Source organism: Syngnathoides biaculeatus, chromosome 16, assembly GCF_019802595.1.
Source record: "Syngnathoides biaculeatus isolate LvHL_M chromosome 16, ASM1980259v1, whole genome shotgun sequence".
In the NCBI taxonomy this organism is placed as follows: domain Eukaryota; kingdom Metazoa; phylum Chordata; class Actinopteri; order Syngnathiformes; family Syngnathidae; genus Syngnathoides; species Syngnathoides biaculeatus.
The window spans coordinates 3,887,845-3,908,113 of record NC_084655.1 but is presented as its reverse complement, the minus strand read 5'-3'; the positions used below and the strand labels follow the sequence as shown (position 1 = coordinate 3,908,113).

Sequence of the window (20,269 nt, the reverse complement as noted above, 5' to 3'; positions counted from 1 at the left end):
TTACATCAGCACGTGCACAATGATTATTATTAATGATTGTTATAGAGAGAGTTTTTTGAAAAACAGTACAAGTACAAACTTAACAAAATGTAAATACAGATAATTCCCAATATTTTGAGCATATGGGGAGCAGCATTGTACATTGGTGGACCTGTTTTCCTGATTATTATTATTATTATTTTTTAAGTCAACTTTGGGGGTGCACATTATACTTCTGGACGCAGGACTCGAGAAATTACGGTAATCTATTTACAAGAATCCCCCCGCACAAAAAAAAAAAGAGTGTGTGCAGAACTGGCTACAATTTGCCAAAGATCACATCAACTGGCCTAAAGAGAAATGGAGGAATATTTTGTGGCCTGATAAGAGTAAAATTGTTCTTTTGGGGTCCATAGGCTACAGACAGTTTGTGAGACACTGTTGAGATGCTGAAAAGGACATGCCTTTGAAATAGATGGTTAAACAAGACAATGACACCAAACACATTAGTAAACATGCGAAGTTCAAACTCACAAAGTTAATGTTATGGCGTGGCCAGCCCAATCTTAATCAAAAACAACAAGTGTAAATAAATTATGGAATGTTGTTAAAGGGCAACTGACAGTAAAAGCATGATTTTTAGTATGTTTTTAATTTAAAAAAAAAAGGCCGCTGGAATGGACCCATCCATCCGCTCTTCATATGTTTCCAAAAGACCCAGTTTGTCCTGAAAAATGGATTGCACAGGTGCAAAGGACGAAAGCTTCGTGGGTTCCAAATGACAGGTGCGTGTAGAGCTACTAAAAAAAAAATAATAGTTGGAGGGGGGAACATAATCCTTCTCTCAGAACCTACCAAAAGACCTGCGTACGTAGGTCAGGGGTGCTAAATGTGTCGATGTGCGCGTCGGCGCTGCATCTGCCGATCACGGATTCGGGGCCGCGTCCGCCAATCACTGCTCTGGCCGGGGTGGCTAATTGTGCCGCAGAGCTGGGGTGGTTCATCGCTGCGCTAAGCCGGGGCGCTTTATGGCGTTGTCGCTCGCAGCTGAGTACGCTACATACGGTCATACTGTAGGGGAGTCTGTTGTTAGTTAGAAGTGATCTGCATCTCATCTAAATATGGCACGAAACGATAGGGTAGTAATTGCCCCGGTCACTTCACTTAATTGTGAGATGTTCTCTTCTTTGAAAAAAAACTTCTGTTAGAAGGGGTGTTGGAAAAAATCTGTGCATCTCTGTTGTCCCTCTCCCATAGCAGGTGCCACCACGTGTTTTCAATGGCGAACATCCCAGTGTGACATCTGCTGATGACGTTGCAGGCAATATGGCTACCATTTGGATGTTGAGTGAGACTTGCGCAACTTTGTGCAAGGGTGACGCGCTCTCCGCTCATATTGATTTTTTTTTTTTTTTTGTACAGACATTGAAGCGAATGATGTGATGTATTTTTCATTACAATATCTGAGAATGTTTATTGGCATGACAGTGGCCCTTTAAGGAATCTTGGAGTGGAATAACACTTGAATGGTAAAATAAGTTGGTTGACTCCATCCCAAAAGGATGTAAAGAGGTTATAAAAAAAATTTTGTTCATACAACTAAATATTAGTTTAGTGAGACAAAGGAGTGGTAAATCCTGGAAACAAAAAAAAGTTTGTACAAAATAGTTTTGAGCTTGTAAAGTCGAAGACAAAGAAGAGGAGGAAACCGGATCCATCGTCAGAAGAAAAAGAGGAATGCACAGAGCCTACAACTGAGTGTAGGGACTTTGAATGTTGGGACTATGACAGGAAAAGCTCAGGAGTTGGTTGACATGATAATTGACCCCTCCGTGGATATTGCGCAATCCGCGTCACTGACCAATCAGAGGCCAGAGATATGCATAGACCAAAGCCTGTTTTTGCTCCCGCCGTTTCTCTGACAACATTGAATGGTCCAGTATAGGTTTAGTTAGCGTTTTATCGCGTATTTGGGTTATTTAACAAAAAATATGGTTAAGAGGTGTAGTCACGGACTTTGTAATCGTGACGACAGGTATCCTGAAAGGCTAATTGGTGGAGTTCGATTCGTACCCTTTCCAAAACCGAAGACCCAGTACGAAAAATGTCTTCGATGGATCAAACTTTGTGGAAGACCGCATCATCAACTAAATCCAACTAATATCAACCGGAACACATATGTTTGCACGAAGGTATGCCCTATATTTGATTTTCAATAGATGTCTCGTATAAATGAATTCGAAGTTCTTCGCTAGCATAACACTGCTGCGTGTGAAGGATTGACACACTTATTCTTTGTTGAGCGATATTTAGCGATGATCGGACTGCACAAACGTATTGATTTCTTGCTGGCTCGCGGACAGAAGCTTAACCAGACTGTGTTTGCACGAAGATATGCCCTAAATTTGATTTTTAACACACGTCTCGTATAAATGAATGAGACGTTCTCCGCTAGCATAACATTGCTACGTGTGAATGATTGACACACTTATTCTTTGTTGAGCGATATTTAGCAATGATCGGACTGCACAAACGTATCAATTTCTTGCTGGCTCGCGGCCAGAAGCTTAACCAGACGGTGTTTGCACGAAGATATGCCCTAAATTTGATTTTTAATACACGTCTCGTATAAATGAGACGTTCTCCGCTAGCATAACATTGCTACGTGTGAATGATTGAATGAAATCAGAAGCATGGCGTCTCTCTCAGTTAAGAATGTATTGTATTTAGAATCTATAATATATCGTTGATTTGAATGAAATCAGAAGCATAGAGTCTGTCTCAGTTCATAATGTATTGTATTGTATTTGCCATTTTTACTGTTTGTCTTACGTGAGCGCACGTGGCGTGACGTCACTTCAGGAGGCGTGGTTAAGTGCCCTGTACGGAGGGGTCAATTAGGAGAAAGGTTGATATTCTGTGCATCCAAGAGAGCAGGTGGAAAGGTAGTAAGGCTAGAAGTTTAGGAGCAGGGTTTAAATTATTCTACCACGGAGTAGATGGGAAGAGAAATGGAGTAAGGGTTATTTTAAAGGAAGAGCTGGCTAAGAATGTCTTGGAGGTGAAAAGAGTATCAGATCGAGTGATGAGACGAAAATTTGAAATTGAGGGTGTTATGTATAGTGTGATTAGCGACTATGCCCACAGGTAGGATGTGACCGAGAGTTTAAAGAGAAATTCTGGAAGGAACTAGATGAAGTAGTTCTGAGCATCCCAGAGAATGAAAGAGTTGTGATTGGTGCAGATTGTAATGGACATATTGGTAAAGGAAACGGGGGCAATGAAGAAGTGATGGGTAAGTAAGGCATCCAGGAAAGGAACTTTGAGGGACAGATGGTGGTGGACTTTGCAAAAAGGATAGAGATGGCTGTAGTGAACACTTATTTCCAGAAGAGGGAAGAACATATAGTGACCTACAAGAGCGGAGGTAGAAGCACGCAGGTGGATTATATTTTCTGCAGACGATGTAATCTGAACGAGATTACTGACTGTAAAGTAGTGGTAGGGGAGAGTGTAGCTCGACAGCACAGGATGGTGGTGTGTAGGATGACTCTGGTGCTGGGTAGGAAGATTAAGAAGACAAAGGTAGAGCAGAGAACCATGTGGTGGAAGATGAGAAAAGAAGAATGTTTTGTGGCCTTTCGGAAAATGGTGAGACAGGCTCTCAATGGACAGCAGAAGCTCCCGGAAGACTGGACTACGACAGCCAAGGTAATCAGAGAGACAGGCAGGAGAGTACTTGGTGTGTCTTTTGGTAGGAGAAGGGAGAAGGAGACTTGGTGGTGGAACCCCAAAATACAGGGAGTCATACAAGGAAAGAGATTGGTGAAAAAGAAGTGGGACACTTAGAGGACTGAGGAGAGGCAAAAGGAGTACATCGAGATGCGACGTAGGGCAAAAGTAGAGGTGGCAAAGGCTAAATAAGAGGCATATGAAGACATGTACACCAGGTTGGACACGAAAGAAGGAGAAAAGGATCTCTACAGGTTGGCCAGACAGAGGGATAGATATGGGAAGGATGTGCAGCAGGTCAGGGTCATTCAGGTTAGAGATGGAAATGTGTTGACTGGTGCCAGTAGTGTGCTAAATAGAGGGAAAGAATACTTTGAGAAGTTGATGAATGAAGAAAATGAGAGAGAAGGAAGAGTTGAAGAGGCAAGTGTGAAGGACCAGGAAGTGGCAATGATTAATCAGGGGGAAGTCAGAAAGGCACTACAAAGGAATGAAAAATGGAAAGGCAGTCGGTCCTGATGACATACCGGTGGAGGTATGGAAGCAATTTGGAGAGATGGCTGTGGAGTTTTTGATCAACTTATTCAACAGAATACTAGCGGGCGAAAAGATGCCTGAAGAATGGAGGAAAAGTGTTGTAGTTCCCATTTTTAAGAACAAAGGCAATGTTCAGAGCTGTGGGAATTATAGAAGAATAAAGTTGATGAGCCACACAATGAAGTTATGGGAAAGAGTAGTGGAGGCTAGACTCGGGACAGAAGTAAGTATCTGTGAGCAACAGTATGGTTTCATGCCTAGAAAGAGTACCACAGATGCATTATTTGCCTTGAGGATGCTAGTGGAAAAGTACAGAGAAGGTCAGAAGGAGCTACATTGTGTCTTGGTGGATCTAGAGAAAGCCTATGATAGAGTACCAAGAGAGGAACTGTGGTACTGCATGCGTAAGTCTGGTGTGGCAGAGAAGTATGTTAAAATAGTACAGGACATGTATGATGGCAACAGAACAATGGTGAGGTGTCCCTTAGGTGTGACAGAAGAATTTAAGGTGGAGGTGGGACTGCATCTGCTCTGAGCCCTTTCCTGTTTGCAGTGGTAATGGATAGGCTGACAGATGAGGTTAGACTGGAATCCCCTTGGACCTTGATGTTCGCAGATGATGTTGTGATATGCAGTGAAAGCAGGGAGCATGCAGAGGAACAATTGGAAAGATGGAGACATGCACTGGAAAGGAGAGGAATGAAGATTAGCTGAAGTAAAACAGAATATATGTGCGTGAATGAGAAAGGTGGAGGGGGAAGAGTGAGGCTATAGGGAGAAGAGATAGTGAAGTTGGAGGATTTCAAATATTTAGGGTCAACAATCCAGAGCAACGATGAGTGTGGTAAGGAAGTGAAGAAACGGGTCCAAGCAGGTTGGAACAGCTGGCGGAAGGTGTCTGGTGTGTTATGTGACAGAAGAGTCTCTGCTAGGATGAAGGGCAAAGTTTACAAAACAGTGGTGAGGCCGTCCATGATGTACGGATTAGAGACGGTGGCACTGAAGAAACGACAGGAAGCAGAACTGGAAGTAGCAGAAATAAAGTTGTTGAGGTTCTCGCTTGTAGTGAGCAGGTTGGATAGGATTAGAAATGAGCTCATTAGAGGGACAGCCAAAATTGGATGTTTTGGAGACAAGATTCGAGAGAGTAGACTTCGATGGTTTGGACATGTTCAGAGGCGAGAGAGTGAGTATATTGGTGGAAGGGTGCTGAGGATGGAGCTGGCAGGCAAAAGAGCGAGTCCCATGTGTTTTTTCACCACAAAATAGGATTTTGACGTATACAGCTTTTTGTAACTCCCGCCATGAAAATCCTCTCGAGGGATTTGTTTACGAGAAGAAGCAGGAAGTGACGTACAGGACAGAGGCGCCCCCTATTGGACTCGTTTGTTTCCATTAGTTTTACCTCCGGGAAGATAGCTCGTTGGTCCTTCGTGTTAGCCAAAATGCTGGCTGATTGCATTGCTGGACATTGCTTGAACACTTGGGAGAATGGATCTACCCTTCATAAGTTTGAAAGAGACCCTGTTCGTTGTGAAAAATGGATTGCACAGGTGCAGAGGACGAGAGCTTCGTGGGTTCCAAATAACGGGTAGGTGTGTAAACAGCTCCAAAAAAAAAAAAAAAAAATAGTTTGGGGCGGACCACGTAATCAGTCTCTCTCATAACGTAGCAAAAGATCCGCGTATGAAATGTGTCTATGTGCGCATCCCCCCCAGCCAACAATGTCTCGATACTGTTCATCGCGTACTGCGGCGACTTTGAACATACCCCTAAAAGCAACATAGCTCGGCTCCACCTCCTCCTTATATGCCACCACGGGCGCTGAAACTCAGCCACACCGGCTGAGGCGGCGCGTTCGGCGGTCACAGCTTCTGCGAAGGCTGCGCGTCGGGCTTTGCAACGGGGGCAGCTCTGGAGAACCCATCCGAGAATGCCTTACTCACGCATAAAGCGCCCCGGCTCCACTGCGAGCACCCCCCTAAAAGCAGCACCGCTCGGCTCTGTTATAAGCCACACCGGCCAGCTGGGATGAGCCACGATGGCTCATCTCCGCCTCTGGAGTGGGTCAGACGCGATGCGGTTTGGCCGTGATCGGATATCATCTGAATATGGCTCGAAACAATACTGTAATATTGCCCTGAGGGCTTGAAACAATCGCGTAATATTGCCCTGGTAACTTCACTTGGTTGTATGGTGTTGTTATTTTCGAAAAGAGCTTCAGTGTCAGAAGGGGCGTCGGAAAAATGTAAATATCTCTGTTGTTCGGCTTCCATAGTAGCAGGCACTGCGCGTTTTCAACGGCGGAAGTGACGATGACGTCAAGGACAGATGACGCGACTAATATGGCGACCACTTGGATGTCGAGGGACACTCAATTGCGCAACTTTGTGCATGGATGACGCGCTCTCCACTCACTTTTTTTTTTTTTGTATAGACATTGAAGTGAATACTGTAATATGTATTTTTCATTACAATATCTATGTTAGAATGTTTATAGGGATGTCAGTCCCACTTTAAGAGTGTGTATATCATGACTGCTGGGTCTTGTTGGTTTTCTAAGAATATTCTGCACCCACTGGTGACTTGTTTGACATGGAGCAATATAAACTATACTGAAAATATGGATTAATTGTCTTATTCACATTGGACTGCTATTATTTTGAAAATTACTGTACTTTTTGACACTAACATAGCTGAAAGTAATTTGAGCATTTTGTGATATTACAAATGTATCAAACATTTGTAGTCATGAAGTAGCTCTCGGTTTCTAAAAGGCTGTAGACTCTTCATCTGCAGTACATCTGGTGGGGCAACACCATACACAAGGAGTTTTTGTAGTGGTTTTTAGTTCAAGTTTGTGGTAGTGAATTACTTTCTGCTAACCAAAAATATCCTGGTGCCTCTTGCAAACATTCTCAAAGGTCTGGTCTCTGACCAGATGTTCAACTTAAGAAACAATGCAATGCAAGTTTTGAAGTGGGCCTTAACAATCCATTTATTCCTGGAAATATCTTTTACCACTTGTCTCTATTGTCTCAAGGCGTAATGTACCTGTATTGATCAAGTCAAAGTAGATCATTTCAAACTTTAGCCAGGTTATGGATCGTGTTGGATTAACTCAGTAAATGACCAATTGATCGTAAATTCCTCACCTTTTTCCTCAAGTTGTGGATGACAAAGAGCTAGTGGTGCAACGGCTTGTTGAAGTGCTGTCTGCCGAAGCAGAGTCTATCAATAATAAGGTAAGTAAAAATTGTAATCTAATTTTTATAATGTTCATTTGAGGAAAGCTGCATTTTCTATAATTCAGCACCACATAATTCACAGTCCAGTTGATATCGGGACACAATTGTTGCTGGTGTGTTCCTCGTCATGCAACTCGAGTCTCCATTGCTGCTCATTATTTATCTACTAGAATTTTCTCAAGATCAATACATTTTCCCTCCGATCTTGTACAGATCGAGGCGGACCCATTTCTGCGCTCGAGTTTGTCTCGCATGTCGTATGCGTCCTTTGTCAGGCTCCTCGACACAGTCAGTAGAACTCAGGTTTCGGATGCCCCTCTCCACCTGCCGACAGCAAGTCCAACTTTACGCCGCATGGCCGTCTCCATGGAGGTTTCAAGGCGGATAGTGACAGCTACTGGTGTCCATCGCATCCAAGGCTATGCAGAGTGCTACATGGAGACGTTTGCCCCTTGGGTAAAGAGTCAAGGAGGATGGGTAAGTGCTTGTGATCTTCATCATCAAATACGTGTCATACTCTATAAACAAACCACTAGGTAAGTAATCCTCTGCTCTTTGCAGGGGGTTGTGACTGAGGCTTTGTGCAAATTGCAAAAAAATGAGTACTATACGAATGATTGGACTGTTTTGAAGAGCCCTGATCTCAGTCCTGTTGACATCTGAAGTAGCTGAAACACGCAGTCACACAATTAGTTTGACGCAACAACTGGTGACAGTGCCTCATTGATGTACAAATTTCATTTGATTACCCAAAAGATGGTACAAGCAATTATAAAATTAAAGCTACCATCAGTTACAATATCTTTCATGACTTAATTTTTTCTTTATTTGCAGTTCATTTTTATTTATGATTACTTTTTTACAGTTTTAAGTCAGTGATCATTGTGGGTTTTCCTTTCTTTAACTGGGGTAGTTCTAATTTTGCCCTTGTGTACAGTATACATATACACTATGTGACAGACTCAACAGAAGTTGGTTGAGTAGTTTTTGCATAATCATGTTAATATAACACTTTACAAGTTATATTTCATTTCATTCTCAGGAGAACGTGGTCGATATGAAGGATCCTGTGGAATACGACTAAAGAACTTTTTTCCCCCCTTTAAGTTCTGTCAGCTGTGCCATGGAGGGTCTTGAAGCCTTGCTGCGTTGTTGTGATCTAAATTATTGCTGTGAATACATATTTGCTTATACGTTGGATTATTGCTCCATCGAAGCAAGATAGTTAGAATGAGACTGAAAATTGTTGCGGAAATATGACATATGCTCCTGCTGACAATTTAACATACAGAGTCGCAAGTTAAAAGTAAACAGACCATTCGGAATCTTGGAGTTTTCTCCTTATGATGGACACAAACTATTTGCAACTATATAATTTGGCCTAACACCTTAATCAAGAGCAGAATACTTATGACTACCTCCATTGAGTGTGTGGCTTTTTTTAATGACGCTGGTTTATTAAGAGTTTGGTTTAAGGCTGTATTTTGTTGTGATTTATACAAACACTACCATCATTTGCATTATTTAATTTTTTTGTGTTCCTTAATGGATGTTAGAAAAAGGCAAACCCTGGAAATCATGCATCACTGTGGACCAAGGTTTTTGTCGTTTTTTATCATTTAGAATTTGTCCTATAAATGTTAAAGATATGTGTAATACGTTATTCAATGTGTATATATATTTCTCTTCTAGGATACGATTTTATTATTGCATTGTTGCTTTGAATGGTGGTAGAACTTCCTTACCAGTGCAACAAATTCTATCAACTACAAATGGAGACTTTTTTTTTTATTAAGAAGGTGTTTTTAGAGATTTTGTATTTATAATTACAATATTTAAATACAGAGGGATAAGAGAAAAATAAGGAAAATAAAATGCACATGTATGTATGTACAAACTGAAGAAACAACCATCTCTAAAAAGATGGAAGGCAAAATAATGGTATTATTGACAAGCGAACTTTTTTATAAATGATGTTTTTTGCACTGAAAAAAATGAGGCTATGAAACTTTTTCAGTTCATTTTATGAAAACAAGACCTTGATCTGTAAAAAAAAATAACACTGCCTACTGAAAGGTATCATATTTCTGTATAATGCTTTTTGTTGCATTTCAGCTCAAATATCCAATATCCACGGAAGCTGAATTCGTGCAGTCAAATATACGGTAAATCACACACATACAAAAAGATCTAGATAATTATGACACAACATGAGGCAAGTTTGAAAAGCATCACACAAATATAAGGCTTCATCAAATCAAACTTACAATAGATAATTGTTGAACAAAGCTCTAAAATAGAAGAAATTAAATTATCCCATTCATAACTTTACACATGACAAAAAAGTTTTTTGTTTTTTTTTTGGAGTATGTTAAAAATTAAAATGTCCCCCAAAAAAACTTTGTTCATAATAAGGCTGTGACATAAAATATAGAAAAGTGAAGCACACTTTATAATTTTCAGATGCACTCTGTTTTACATTTTCCACAATCTGGGAGGTAATACAGGTAGATATTTCAGGTGTTATTCTCCCGAGACTTTTTTTGGAGTGGACAATTGCAACGCACATAATAAATATCAGCTGGCAACAAATGACTATTCACCACTGTTAATATGTATTGACAATTATTTTAAAGTAAATAACTTATGGGGACATGTGGCGCAAAGCAACAGCACAAACTATTCCTGCTTTGTTACAGAATATGTCAAGGTGTTCTGGCAATTTTCCCGCCTCCTGACAATTGTTTTACTTATAATAACTATCTTGCAGAAGACTATTGAGAATTATTACAGTGCATCCATTCATTTTTTGGGGCGCCTGTCCTCACGGGGGTTGCGCGAGTGCTGAAGCCAAGCCCAGCTGTCATCGAGCAGGAGGCAGGGTACACCCTGAACACGTTACCAGCCAATTGCAGGGCACATAGAGACAGACCAACAACCAATCGCACTCACAATCACACCTAGGGGCAATTTAGAGTCTACAATGAATGCATGTTTTGGGGATGTGGGAGGAAACCCACGAAGGCATGGGGAGAACATGCAAAATCCACACACAAGGGCCGGAATTGAACCCTGGACCTCGCAACTGTGAGGCCAACGTTCTCCAGTACTACTACTGTGCCCACTACAATACAGTGTTTAATATTTTAGACCACCTTTCATAAAGCTTAACCATTCTGAGAAATCTGTATTCAAGGATTATTTTAGTAAAACAGCAAGTCAGAAAATTAATGACTGATAACATCAGTGTGTTTTCTGCATTTAAAGTTTATTAAAGTGTTTCCACAATTGATTAAATTGTAAACACCCCTGTTCAAATGCCAGCTATTTGCGGTTAAAAAAGAGACCCAAGATTAACCATTTCAAAACATATTCCTCCCTCAATGTCACTTATAAATTCAATTTAGAATTATGAAACATTTTAGAGGGGGAAAGTAAAAATAAGTGTAACTGAGCTAATGTTGCACATGTAAACACCCTCTTATAAGTGGGGATGTGGCTGTGTACCAAATAAACAATCCATAATCCAAATAATCAAACTCACAAGTCTGGTTAAATGGGAGTCAGCACACACCTGCCACCCTTCAACATACCACTGATTAGATAAATACAATTCTTTTTTTTTTTATATATATATATATAATTTTGTCTCCTCTAACGAGCCAGAGTCAGCAGAGAGCTTCCACAGCATAGGTCAGGTGAAAAGTACAAAACAAGCCGAGGCTTGGCCAGGAGGCAGCCGTGGACTGGTCACCAATGAGGCCAAGTCATGAAGCGGCTGGGAGCCATCAGGAGCGAAGAGGATGACGGAGAGAAGGACCAAAGCCATGACAGCCCCAATCACCATCACAGCCATCCCGAAGCCCTTCCAGTTCCAGGGTGATCCATCAGAACTCCCCAGCTCCTGTCGCCGTTGAGACAGGGGGGTGGGATGGCCGCGGACCGGTTGCTGCCGGGACTGGTGCGAAGACGAATGTGGTACTGTCGCCGTCAGCTGAACAGGATCGTAAGGATGCCAATGAGCCGTCGCCATCCTCTGTTGCTGTTGAGACTGGCGTGGAATGACCGCGTGCCAGTCGCCGTCGGAGCAGAAGCGTGGGGTGGGTGTGGACTGGTCGCTGACAAAGCAGGGGCGTGTGGCGGTCCCGGACCGGTCGCCACAGGGGCGTGTGGCGGTTCCGGACCGGTCACCGCAGGAGCGTGGAGCGGCCACGGACCGATTGCCGACAAAGCACGAGCGTGTGGCAGCTGCGGACAGATCGCTGACGAAGCAGGAGCGTGAGGCAGCCTCGGGCCGGTCGCCGACGAAGCAGGAGCGTTGAATGGCCACGGACCGGTCGCCGCCGGTACTCCTGGACATGGACGAGAGGTGGCTGTGGAGCCGTCGCCACCTCCTGAACAGCCACGTGAGGCGGCTACGGAGCCATCGCCACCTCCTGGACGGGAACGTGAGCCGGCGGCAACGCCACCACCTCCTGGAGGGGAACATGAGGCGGCGCCATAGCCGTCTGCTGGACAGGAACGTGAGGCAGCTGAGGAACCCTCGCCGCCGTTTGGTGGACAGGAAGGTGTTAGGTCCAAAGCATGGACTTCTCGCTCAATGTGGTCCCAGGAGCTCACAGCACCAGGATAGAATGATTGAGACAGAGGCAGAGTTATTTTTTACTAAACTGCAGTTTAGGGAGAGCTTGGAGGAGCAGAACATATCCTCCACACCCGCACGTAAGACTCTCTCCGAGTCCCCCCAAAACCACACATTTTATTGAGTTTCACACATAGGGAGGGGGAGAGAGGTTTCACAAGACAAGTAAAGTTGTTATACAGAGACAGTTAATCTTCTCAAGGCCGGGTGTCCTCTGAGTAGACACAGTTCTTCCTGTTACAAAAACCCACAAGAATGCAACTATCATAAATTTGCAGTCACCTTGAGCTCTTAAACTTCCCATAGATAAACAGCACACACACACATCCCTGCACAGCAACAGAGTAATTAAAAAAGATTTATGACACATGAGGAGATACATTTCACAGGCCTCTGTGAAATGTGTAAGCTTATCTTACATTTCCCCCCTGTTGTGGATTTTTGGAACATCAATTGAGCTCAGTCCTATAACATGTTTTAGAGCACAACATCATAATAATGCACAACATAGGTACCCAGTCAAGGGGAGGCGAAAACCCTCTTAATAGGGAAAAATTCCTCCCCTGCCCTCCGCTTGGAGCGACAGCCTCCTGGCCTGGCTGAGAAGGGAATCAAAATAAAAAATGGCAGAGAACACAGTAAACCTAAATAAAGAGGGAAAGAAAGCGGAGGACAGAGGTTACTAGCACATGTCCTCACCGGTGGGGTTTGGTTCTCAGTACCGCACCCGTAGACAGTAGGAAATCAGTCAGTATTTACACCGGGTCGTCACCATAGTAGCTGCTTTAAGTGACAGGATGGACCTTTTTGGTGTGGGACTGGTGAATCCACGTCTCTCTCTCCGTGATTTTGACGGCTGTGGGTGTGGTCAGGAGCACTGTGAATGGGCCTTCCCACCTCAGGCTGGACCAGCACTTCCTCTTGATGACCTTTATCAGCACCTGGTCTCCTGGAGTCAGCGATTCCTGTGTGGAAGGGAGAGAAGGACCTGGCAGATCATTTGCTCTTTTCACATTGTCATTTTGGAAAAGTCTAAGCAGCCAGTCTGTCATGGGGTCAAGTTCCCCTTTTTCCTCCTGTACTCCCGACGCTTCCCATAATGGAAGATGAAAAGGTCTTCCTTTTACTGCTTCAAAAGGTGTGATGCCTGTTACTGTTGGAACTATTCTCATGTATGTTTTGACTAAGGGCAAACACTCTGGCCATGGTTTCCCTGTTTCTTCCATGGTCTTTTTGAGTCTAAGTTTGATAGTGCCATTAGTTCTCTCCACTCGTCCTGCACTCTGTGGATGATAAGCACAGTGATGTTTTAGGCTGATCCCTAGATGTTGGGCCATTTCTCCAATAATTTGGTTAACAAAATGTGACCCATTGTCACTCCAAATAACTCTTGGAATACCGTGATCTGGGATGATGTTTTTACATATAGCTTTTGCTACTGTCAGTGCATCTGGCTTTTTTGCTGGGAAGATTTCTACCCATTTTGAGAATGAGTCCACTATTACTAAGCAGTATTTGTGTGGACCGGATCTGTTCAGTTCTATGAAATCCATGTGGATGATTTCAAATGGGTAAGACCCTTGTGGGCACTTCCCTCTTGTAGGTCTGACATTTCCCTGAGCATTGTGTTTGCAGCATGTTAGGCACGATCTGCAAAAATTTTTAAAATAGGTAACGAGGCCTTTGGTACAGTAGAAGTTATTTTCTACTATCCCCACCATCCCCCCTGTTGAGACATGGCTTGGCCCATGACTCAATTTAGCCACTGCTTGAAAAAGACTCCGAGGGATGCAGGGTTTGTCCAAAACTCTGTAAATGCCCAGGCAGTCCATTTTTGCTCCTGCTGCAGTCCACTGTTGCTTTTCATTCGGCGGGGCATTGTCCTGCATGTCCTTCAGAACTTGGAGAGGGATGATGTCTTGCTTCTGCGAAGGATGTGTCGTTCGTTCACACTTGTCTTCATCTGTGCTGTCTGCTTCTTCTTGAACATAGGTGTGGCTGGTTCCCATCGCTGCTTGTTTTGCTGCTTGGTCAGCTTTAGCATTCCCTTGGGAGACTGGATCTGTGGCTTTCGTGTGGGCTTTGCACTTACAGACAGCAATTCTCCTTGGGAGTAGAACTGCTTGGAGTAAGGCTTTGAGCAGGTCAGCATGCTGGACTGGTTTTCCACTTGATGTTTGCATGCCTCTCCTGGCCCATTGTGCAGCAAAGACGTGGAGCGTTGTATAGGCATATTGGCTGTCCGTATATATCGTGACCTCTTGACCTTGGAAGAGTTTGCATGCTTCTGTGAGTGCCACGATTTCTGCTACCTGCGCTGACCAGTCGCCAGGGAGCTTTCCCGCTTTGAGTATTGCCTCTTCTGTTACCACTGCATAGCCTGTATTGTTCTTCGTCTGTCATCTGTGTTGCAGTTCTTTCTAGGTCATGGACAACTGAGGTTGGACCAACGTTGTCAAGGTCCAGTGAATAAAATTCATCCGGTGGTCCGTTTCCTTGGCTGACACAGGCGTCCATCTGTTCCATAGATTTGATTGGTTTGATCACATCTTCCGTGGCAATCAGGTTTATTCTCAGTGCTGTCAATAGGTCTCTGCCCATTAGATTCACAGGGCAGGTGTTGCTCATAACAAACTTTGTTTCAATTTGTTGGCCATCTTCATCCTCTACCAACACCGGGTGAGACCATAGTTCGCGTTGTGCTAGGCCTCCAGCTCCTATCACTATGATTTGTCTTCTGGAAGCTTTTACTCCCTTAACTGGATCTATCAGGACCGAATGGTCTGCTCCAGTGTCACATAAAAATTTTGTTGGTTTTTTAAATGGCCCAACTTTGAGCCACCGAAATGGTTTGGGTCTTAAGCGGTCTTCCAGATTTAAGATGGAGAGGTTGAAAACTTGGATTGATGATGCTTCCTCCGGGTCTGGTGGTTCTTCTGGCTCATCACCCTCATCTTCCTCTCCCTCTAATAGTCATTGATCATATTGTGGATTGAATGGGGGGTCTCTTGATGGTCCTCGGTTGCTCCCTCCCTTCCGGCTGTCCGGGAGGGGGCATTCACGTGCCATGTGTCCCTCTTTCTGGCAGTTGAAACACTTCTTGGGACTCCTGCATTCTCTAGTCAGGTGTCCTGGTTTCCCACAGTTGTAGCACTTCAGGCTTGGTCCCCCTTTTTGTTGACCTTGACCTCTTCTTTGACCTCTTCTTTGCATAGCGTACACCTCAGAGGACTCGTGTGTCTCAGTAGACGTCGCCATTCCTCTTATGGCTGCAGTCAGCGCTGCCATGGCTGTTGTGCTGTCCATTCCCTTCTGATGTGTGGTTGGAAACCGTCCATAAGGCATTGTCTTAGCTGGCTGTGGTAGGGACCATTGTCGTTAGCATCTTCAGGCAGCCCACTGTTGGTTTTGAATATTCCTTCCAGTCTGATCTTGAAATCATGGACTGATTCTTCTGGTTTCTGGCGGCACTGTCTGATTTTGCTGTAATCTGGTGGCTTCTGGTAAGCTGTCATTACTCGCTCCAGTACTTCATCCATCCTGGTAGTCAGGAGGGGGTCATCTGGGCGTAGGATTGGTCCATTGTTTCCTCCACGGGGGTTAAAATTTCCTCTCACTCTTCCCCAACGATTTCAGCGCTGTCTTGAATGCTGTCTCCACTTCAGTCCCATTAAGGTGAAAAGAGCTTTTTAGTTCTCTGAAATTAGAACACCAAGAAACTGGGTCTGTCTCTGGATCCCCCAGGCCTGTACAGGCTTCAGAACATTCAGTTGCTGTCCATGGCCTTGGCACTAGGATGGTGGGTTCGTTATCTCCATCCATCCCATAATGAGGATTGGCAACAGCATACAGTGGGTACATCTCTGCAGCTCCACTTGTAGTTCCACTTGGCCCCGCTGGGTGGCGTTGTTTCCTTGCTGGGGTCTGCTCCTGCCAATCAGATAAGCTGGGGTAGATCTTCACTTTTGTCTCATCAGTCCTCCGACGTCCCCCTCTGGTGGTGATCTGCGAAAATACAGGGGCTGCAGGATCCGTTGTCTCTCCCAAGTTTTCTTCTTCCTCTTCAGCCCCGCCTTCTGTTGGGCTTTGGCTCACCGCTCGGGTGGTTTCACTTCCTTTTGCGCTTGCAGCTTGCTGGTGTGCGTTTCCTGTTGCTGCTCTCCTTTGTGGCGCGGCTGTTTCTTCATCTGGCTTGATGCCAAGGGCGGCAATCAACCCCCCTCTTTGTCTTTCTCGTCTCTCTCTTTTTCTTTGTTCTTTTTCTTTTATATCTCTCTGCCTTTTAACACACTGGTCTTCCCAAATTTTCAACTTACTTAATTCCATCTCAACTTTCCCTGTCTTCTTTCCCTTTCTCACCTTTTCTTCCCATCGAGTTTTTATGCATGCTTTTAATCTCTTAATTTCTTCCGGATCTTTAAGATTGGGTCGGAAATAATATTTATTGACCCATTTTTTCAAATACAACTACCCGGATGATGTCTCTGCATAAATTTCACATCAGGAGGTTCAGTCACCTCTTTTGTCTCTGCTTGTCCCATTTTTTTTTGTCCTTTGTTGCTCCTAAGGCGAGATTTATTTTAGAAAATTCTGAATTTTGACGGGTTTGGTTGGGGCTCACAAACTTCCTCCTCCTCTCACTTGTGCAGCGTCCTGCAGCGTTTACTCTATTTTAGTTTCACCTAGAAACTTCGTGTATGCAGAAACCTATTCTGCTTGGTCTCACCTAGAGACTAACACGTATTTTACGCGTATGCAGAAACCTATTCTGCTTGGTCTCACCTAGAGACAAGTTTTAAAAGGCAGGAAGTATCGGAGCGGTCCTCACACACCACTTTTAGTCTCCTATTTTAATGTAATTTTACTACTTGTTAAATCTGGGTTTATTTCCGCTCTATTTTATTTTTAGATGTTAAGTTATACCATATAACCATCCTATGAGACCAAATAAGTTTTATCCTACCTCAGTGCCGTGGCCCTGGTCCGTTGGGACCCGTCACCCGACGGTCCGGTCCGGCGCTGGATCAGCGATGCCACCGATCCTTCAATGGAGGACACTGGTACCAGATTCTTGGTCTCGTTGATCCCGCATCGTTCCAGGCGTCAAGCTGTTGGGTCCCGGGTTTCGGCACCAGAGAAAATGTTAGGTCCAAAGCACGGACTTCTCGCTCAATGTGGTCCCAGGAGCTCACAGCACCAGGATAGAATGATTGAGACAGAGGCAGAGTTATTTTTTACTAAACTGCAGTTTAGGGAGAGCTTGGAGGAGCAGAACATATCCTCCACACCCGCACGTAAGACTCTCTCCGAGTCCCCCCAAAACCACACATTTTATTGAGTTTCACACATAGGGAGGGGGAGAGAGGTTTCACAAGACAAGTAAAGTTGTTATACAGAGACAGTTAATCTTCTCAAGGCCGGGTGTCCTCTGAGTAGACACAGTTCTTCCTGTTACAAAAACCCACAAGAATGCAACTATCATAAATTTGCAGTCACCTTGAGCTCTTAAACTTCCCATAGATAAACAGCACACACACACATCCCTGCACAGCAACAGAGTAATTAAAAAAGATTTATGACACATGAGGAGATACATTTCACAGGCCTCTGTGAAATGTGTAAGCTTATCTTACAGAAGGTGAGGCGGCTGGGGAACCCTCGCTGCAGTCTGCTGGACAGGAAGGTGAGGCAGCTGCAGAACCATCGCCATCTCCTGGACGGGTACGTGAGGCGGCTGCGGAGCCATCGCAACCTCCTGGAGGGGAACGTAGGGCTTGTAAAGTGGCTCCTGAACCCCAACAGGTGGCACAGCGCTCCGTTATTGCTCCCTTGGTGTTCGCCTTGGCACTACTGCATCATTGGGAAGAGCATGGAGCAACGGGGATGATAAGGTTCACCCGCGCTTAACTGGAGGAAAATAGCTCACCTCATCTTGATCTGAATTCCCTCCATCCTCGGAACTCAAGCCCTCTTTGGGAACAGGCAAGCTGAAGGCGCTCTGGCAGGTTCATCCTCAAACGGCAATTCCACCATTCTCCTACGACGGTCGTGCGGACGTCTGTCACGACCGCGACGTAGGTGTGACGCTGCAGTGAATCTGCCGCTACGTGAAAGTGGCGAGGTGGCGGATCCGTTTCCACTGCCACGTGAGCTTGCAGAGAATTTGTTGATACAGCGACGAGGGAATGGCGCGGCGGTGGATCCGTTGCCACAGCAACGTGGGAATGGTGTGGCGGTGAATCCGTTGCCACAGCAATGTGAAACTTGCTCCATAGTGGGTCCATTGCCACTGCAGCGTGAACGAGAGTAAGCAGAGAGTCAGTTGAAACCGCAACATGGGCGTTTCTCGGGAGCGGATCAGTTGCCACTGCCGTGTGAGCATAAGTCAGCAACGAGTCAATTGAAATCGCGACTTGGGCATGTCTCGGGAGCGGATTCGTTGCAAAAATGACATGAGCCTTCCTTGGTAGCGGGTCCGTTGCTACTGCGAGGTGTGCGTGACTTGTCCGGGAGTCCATTGCCACAGTGACATGGACCTTGCACGGTAGTGGATCCGTAGCCACTGCAGCGTGAACCTGAGTCAGCAGCAAGTCAGTAGCAGCCGCAACGTCAGCGTAGCTCTGCTGGTTCTCTAATCCTTGCCGGACCTGGGCCGTGAGGACTGCCAGTTCGGCGCTCTGTCGCTCTATTTCCACTCGCATTTCATGATAGAAAGCCTCGTGATTTAGCGGCCCCTCCTCCCTATGGGCTGGAAGCTTCGCGACCAGCTGCGGGTCTCCTGGTTTAACCATTGCCGGTGAGGAGTGGGTGGACGAGGACGTCGTCTTTGTTGCCGTGCAGTGGGAGGCACAAGGGAGTGCCCGGCCAAGGCGTCTCCCCCCGCCACCACGCGGAGGACTCGGGTAAATGGCCAAGCGGGTTCCCACAAATGGATTGGAGGACTTGGGCCTATCGAGCAAAGACACTCAGGAGCTGGAAACGTGGGGAGGTGAAACAAACTGATTAAAGATCGGGTGAAGAGATTCATTCATTCAGGCAGCCGGTCATATAAATCACGGTCCTCCTCGTAGTCCGAAAAATCAGAGTCCAAAAGAATTTGAGGTGCTGGATGGGTCATGGTTGGAACGTATTCATAGCTCGCAGGTGGAGCGTGTGACACGGAAGGGGAGGACATCATGGAGCCTACCCGGATCGGATAGGCTTGGTCCTCCGGCAGTCAGTCTACCTCGCGTCGGTCCCGGTGACGCCGGCTCTTTCATGCTGGGCCCTGTTTTGGCCAGATCGTTCTGTCACGACCCATCGATACGGAGGTAGGACCCAAATGCAGGACTCAGGAGACTCAGAGGTAATTCGGGAAAAACGTTTATTGTTCCAAGGTCGGGGATCAGGCAGACAGTCAGGTGCGGCAGCGGTAGTCAGGACATCGGGCGTAGAGAGCAGGTCCGCGGGCAGGCAGGAGTCGGTACACGGGAGATCGATCAAAGAAGGCAGAAGTGTCAAAGGACTCAGGCTTACGGGGTCGGTCAGAGAACAGGCGGAGGTCGGTACACATGGGTTCACGATCAGAGATACGGGAGTGCAGGAACGGGGCATGAGTTGCAACGATCTGGCGAAGGACCAGTCGTCCCCAGGGTCCTATATATACTGGGTGTCATTAGAGTTCATGAGGCGCAGCTGTGTGTCTACTGATTGGCTGGCCACGCCCAGCCCGGGCTGGAAGCCAGGAGCATGACAGTGAGTGCTACTGTTGTCTGTCTCTATGTCGCCTGTGATTGGTTGGCAACCAGTTAAGTGTGTACCCCACCTCCCGGTGAAGAAAGCAATCATTAAGTGATGAAAATAGTGTCACAATACCAATAACGTCACTCCAAAGCTGAAGAAAAGTGGTCAGGGAGGCACCCAAGAGGCCCACAGTAACACTAAAGAAGTTGCAAGAATTTCTGGCAAGTATTGACTTAGTACATGTGACAATCTCACATCTTCTTCAGCTGTCTAGGCTATGGGGTACTTGGAAATGTGGAAGATTTTCAAGGGGGGGGGGGGGGGGGGAGCCCAGCTTTACAATGTCTTGTCAAATAAAACTAAGGTAGAGGTTTTTGGTCATATTGCCAAAACGTGTGCTTGGTGCAGA

At 45.4% G+C, this 20,269-nt stretch overlaps 2 protein-coding genes across 8 annotated transcripts in view; one reads left to right on the top strand and one right to left on the bottom strand.

Annotated features, from left to right (window-relative positions):
• bcl2l12 (BCL2 like 12) overlaps positions 1 to 10,982 on the top strand; it is a 30,848-nt gene extending 19,866 nt beyond the window's left edge. For 2 of the 3 annotated variants that reach the window (XM_061845697.1, XM_061845696.1), the window contains 3 exons: positions 7,417 to 7,493; positions 7,710 to 7,973; positions 8,539 to 9,661. In XM_061845697.1, coding sequence (XP_061701681.1) covers positions 7,417 to 7,493; positions 7,710 to 7,973; positions 8,539 to 8,580 — 383 coding nt within the window. In that variant the 3' untranslated portion in view covers positions 8,581 to 9,661. Of the gene's footprint in view, positions 1 to 7,416; positions 7,494 to 7,709; positions 7,974 to 8,538 lie in introns of all 3 variants that reach the window. The other variant, XM_061845695.1, reaches the window with a different exon arrangement.
• A 757-nt stretch (positions 10,983 to 11,739) lies between these two features.
• Positions 11,740 to 20,107, bottom strand: LOC133514203 (protein NYNRIN-like). 5 transcript variants are annotated; one of them, XM_061845692.1, is made up of 2 exons: positions 17,772 to 20,107; positions 11,740 to 17,586 (listed from the first exon to the last, which is right to left on the bottom strand). In XM_061845692.1, exon 2 carries the CDS (start codon positions 14,319 to 14,321, stop codon positions 12,924 to 12,926), a length of 1,398 nt encoding a protein of 465 aa, XP_061701676.1. In that variant the 5' UTR covers positions 14,322 to 17,586; positions 17,772 to 20,107; the 3' UTR covers positions 11,740 to 12,923. The 5 variants fall into 5 exon arrangements, with proteins under 5 accessions (XP_061701676.1, XP_061701677.1, XP_061701674.1 ...); XM_061845693.1 differs by having other exon boundaries at positions 11,740 to 17,325; XM_061845690.1 differs by having other exon boundaries at positions 11,740 to 17,988; positions 18,065 to 20,107.
• Between the last annotated feature and the right edge of the window lie 162 nt (positions 20,108 to 20,269).

Coding starts and splice junctions, on each gene's coding strand:
- LOC133514203 (XM_061845692.1), bottom strand. CDS start 14,321: ATGCAAACATCAAGTGGAAAACCAGTCCAGCATGCTGACCTGCTCAAA.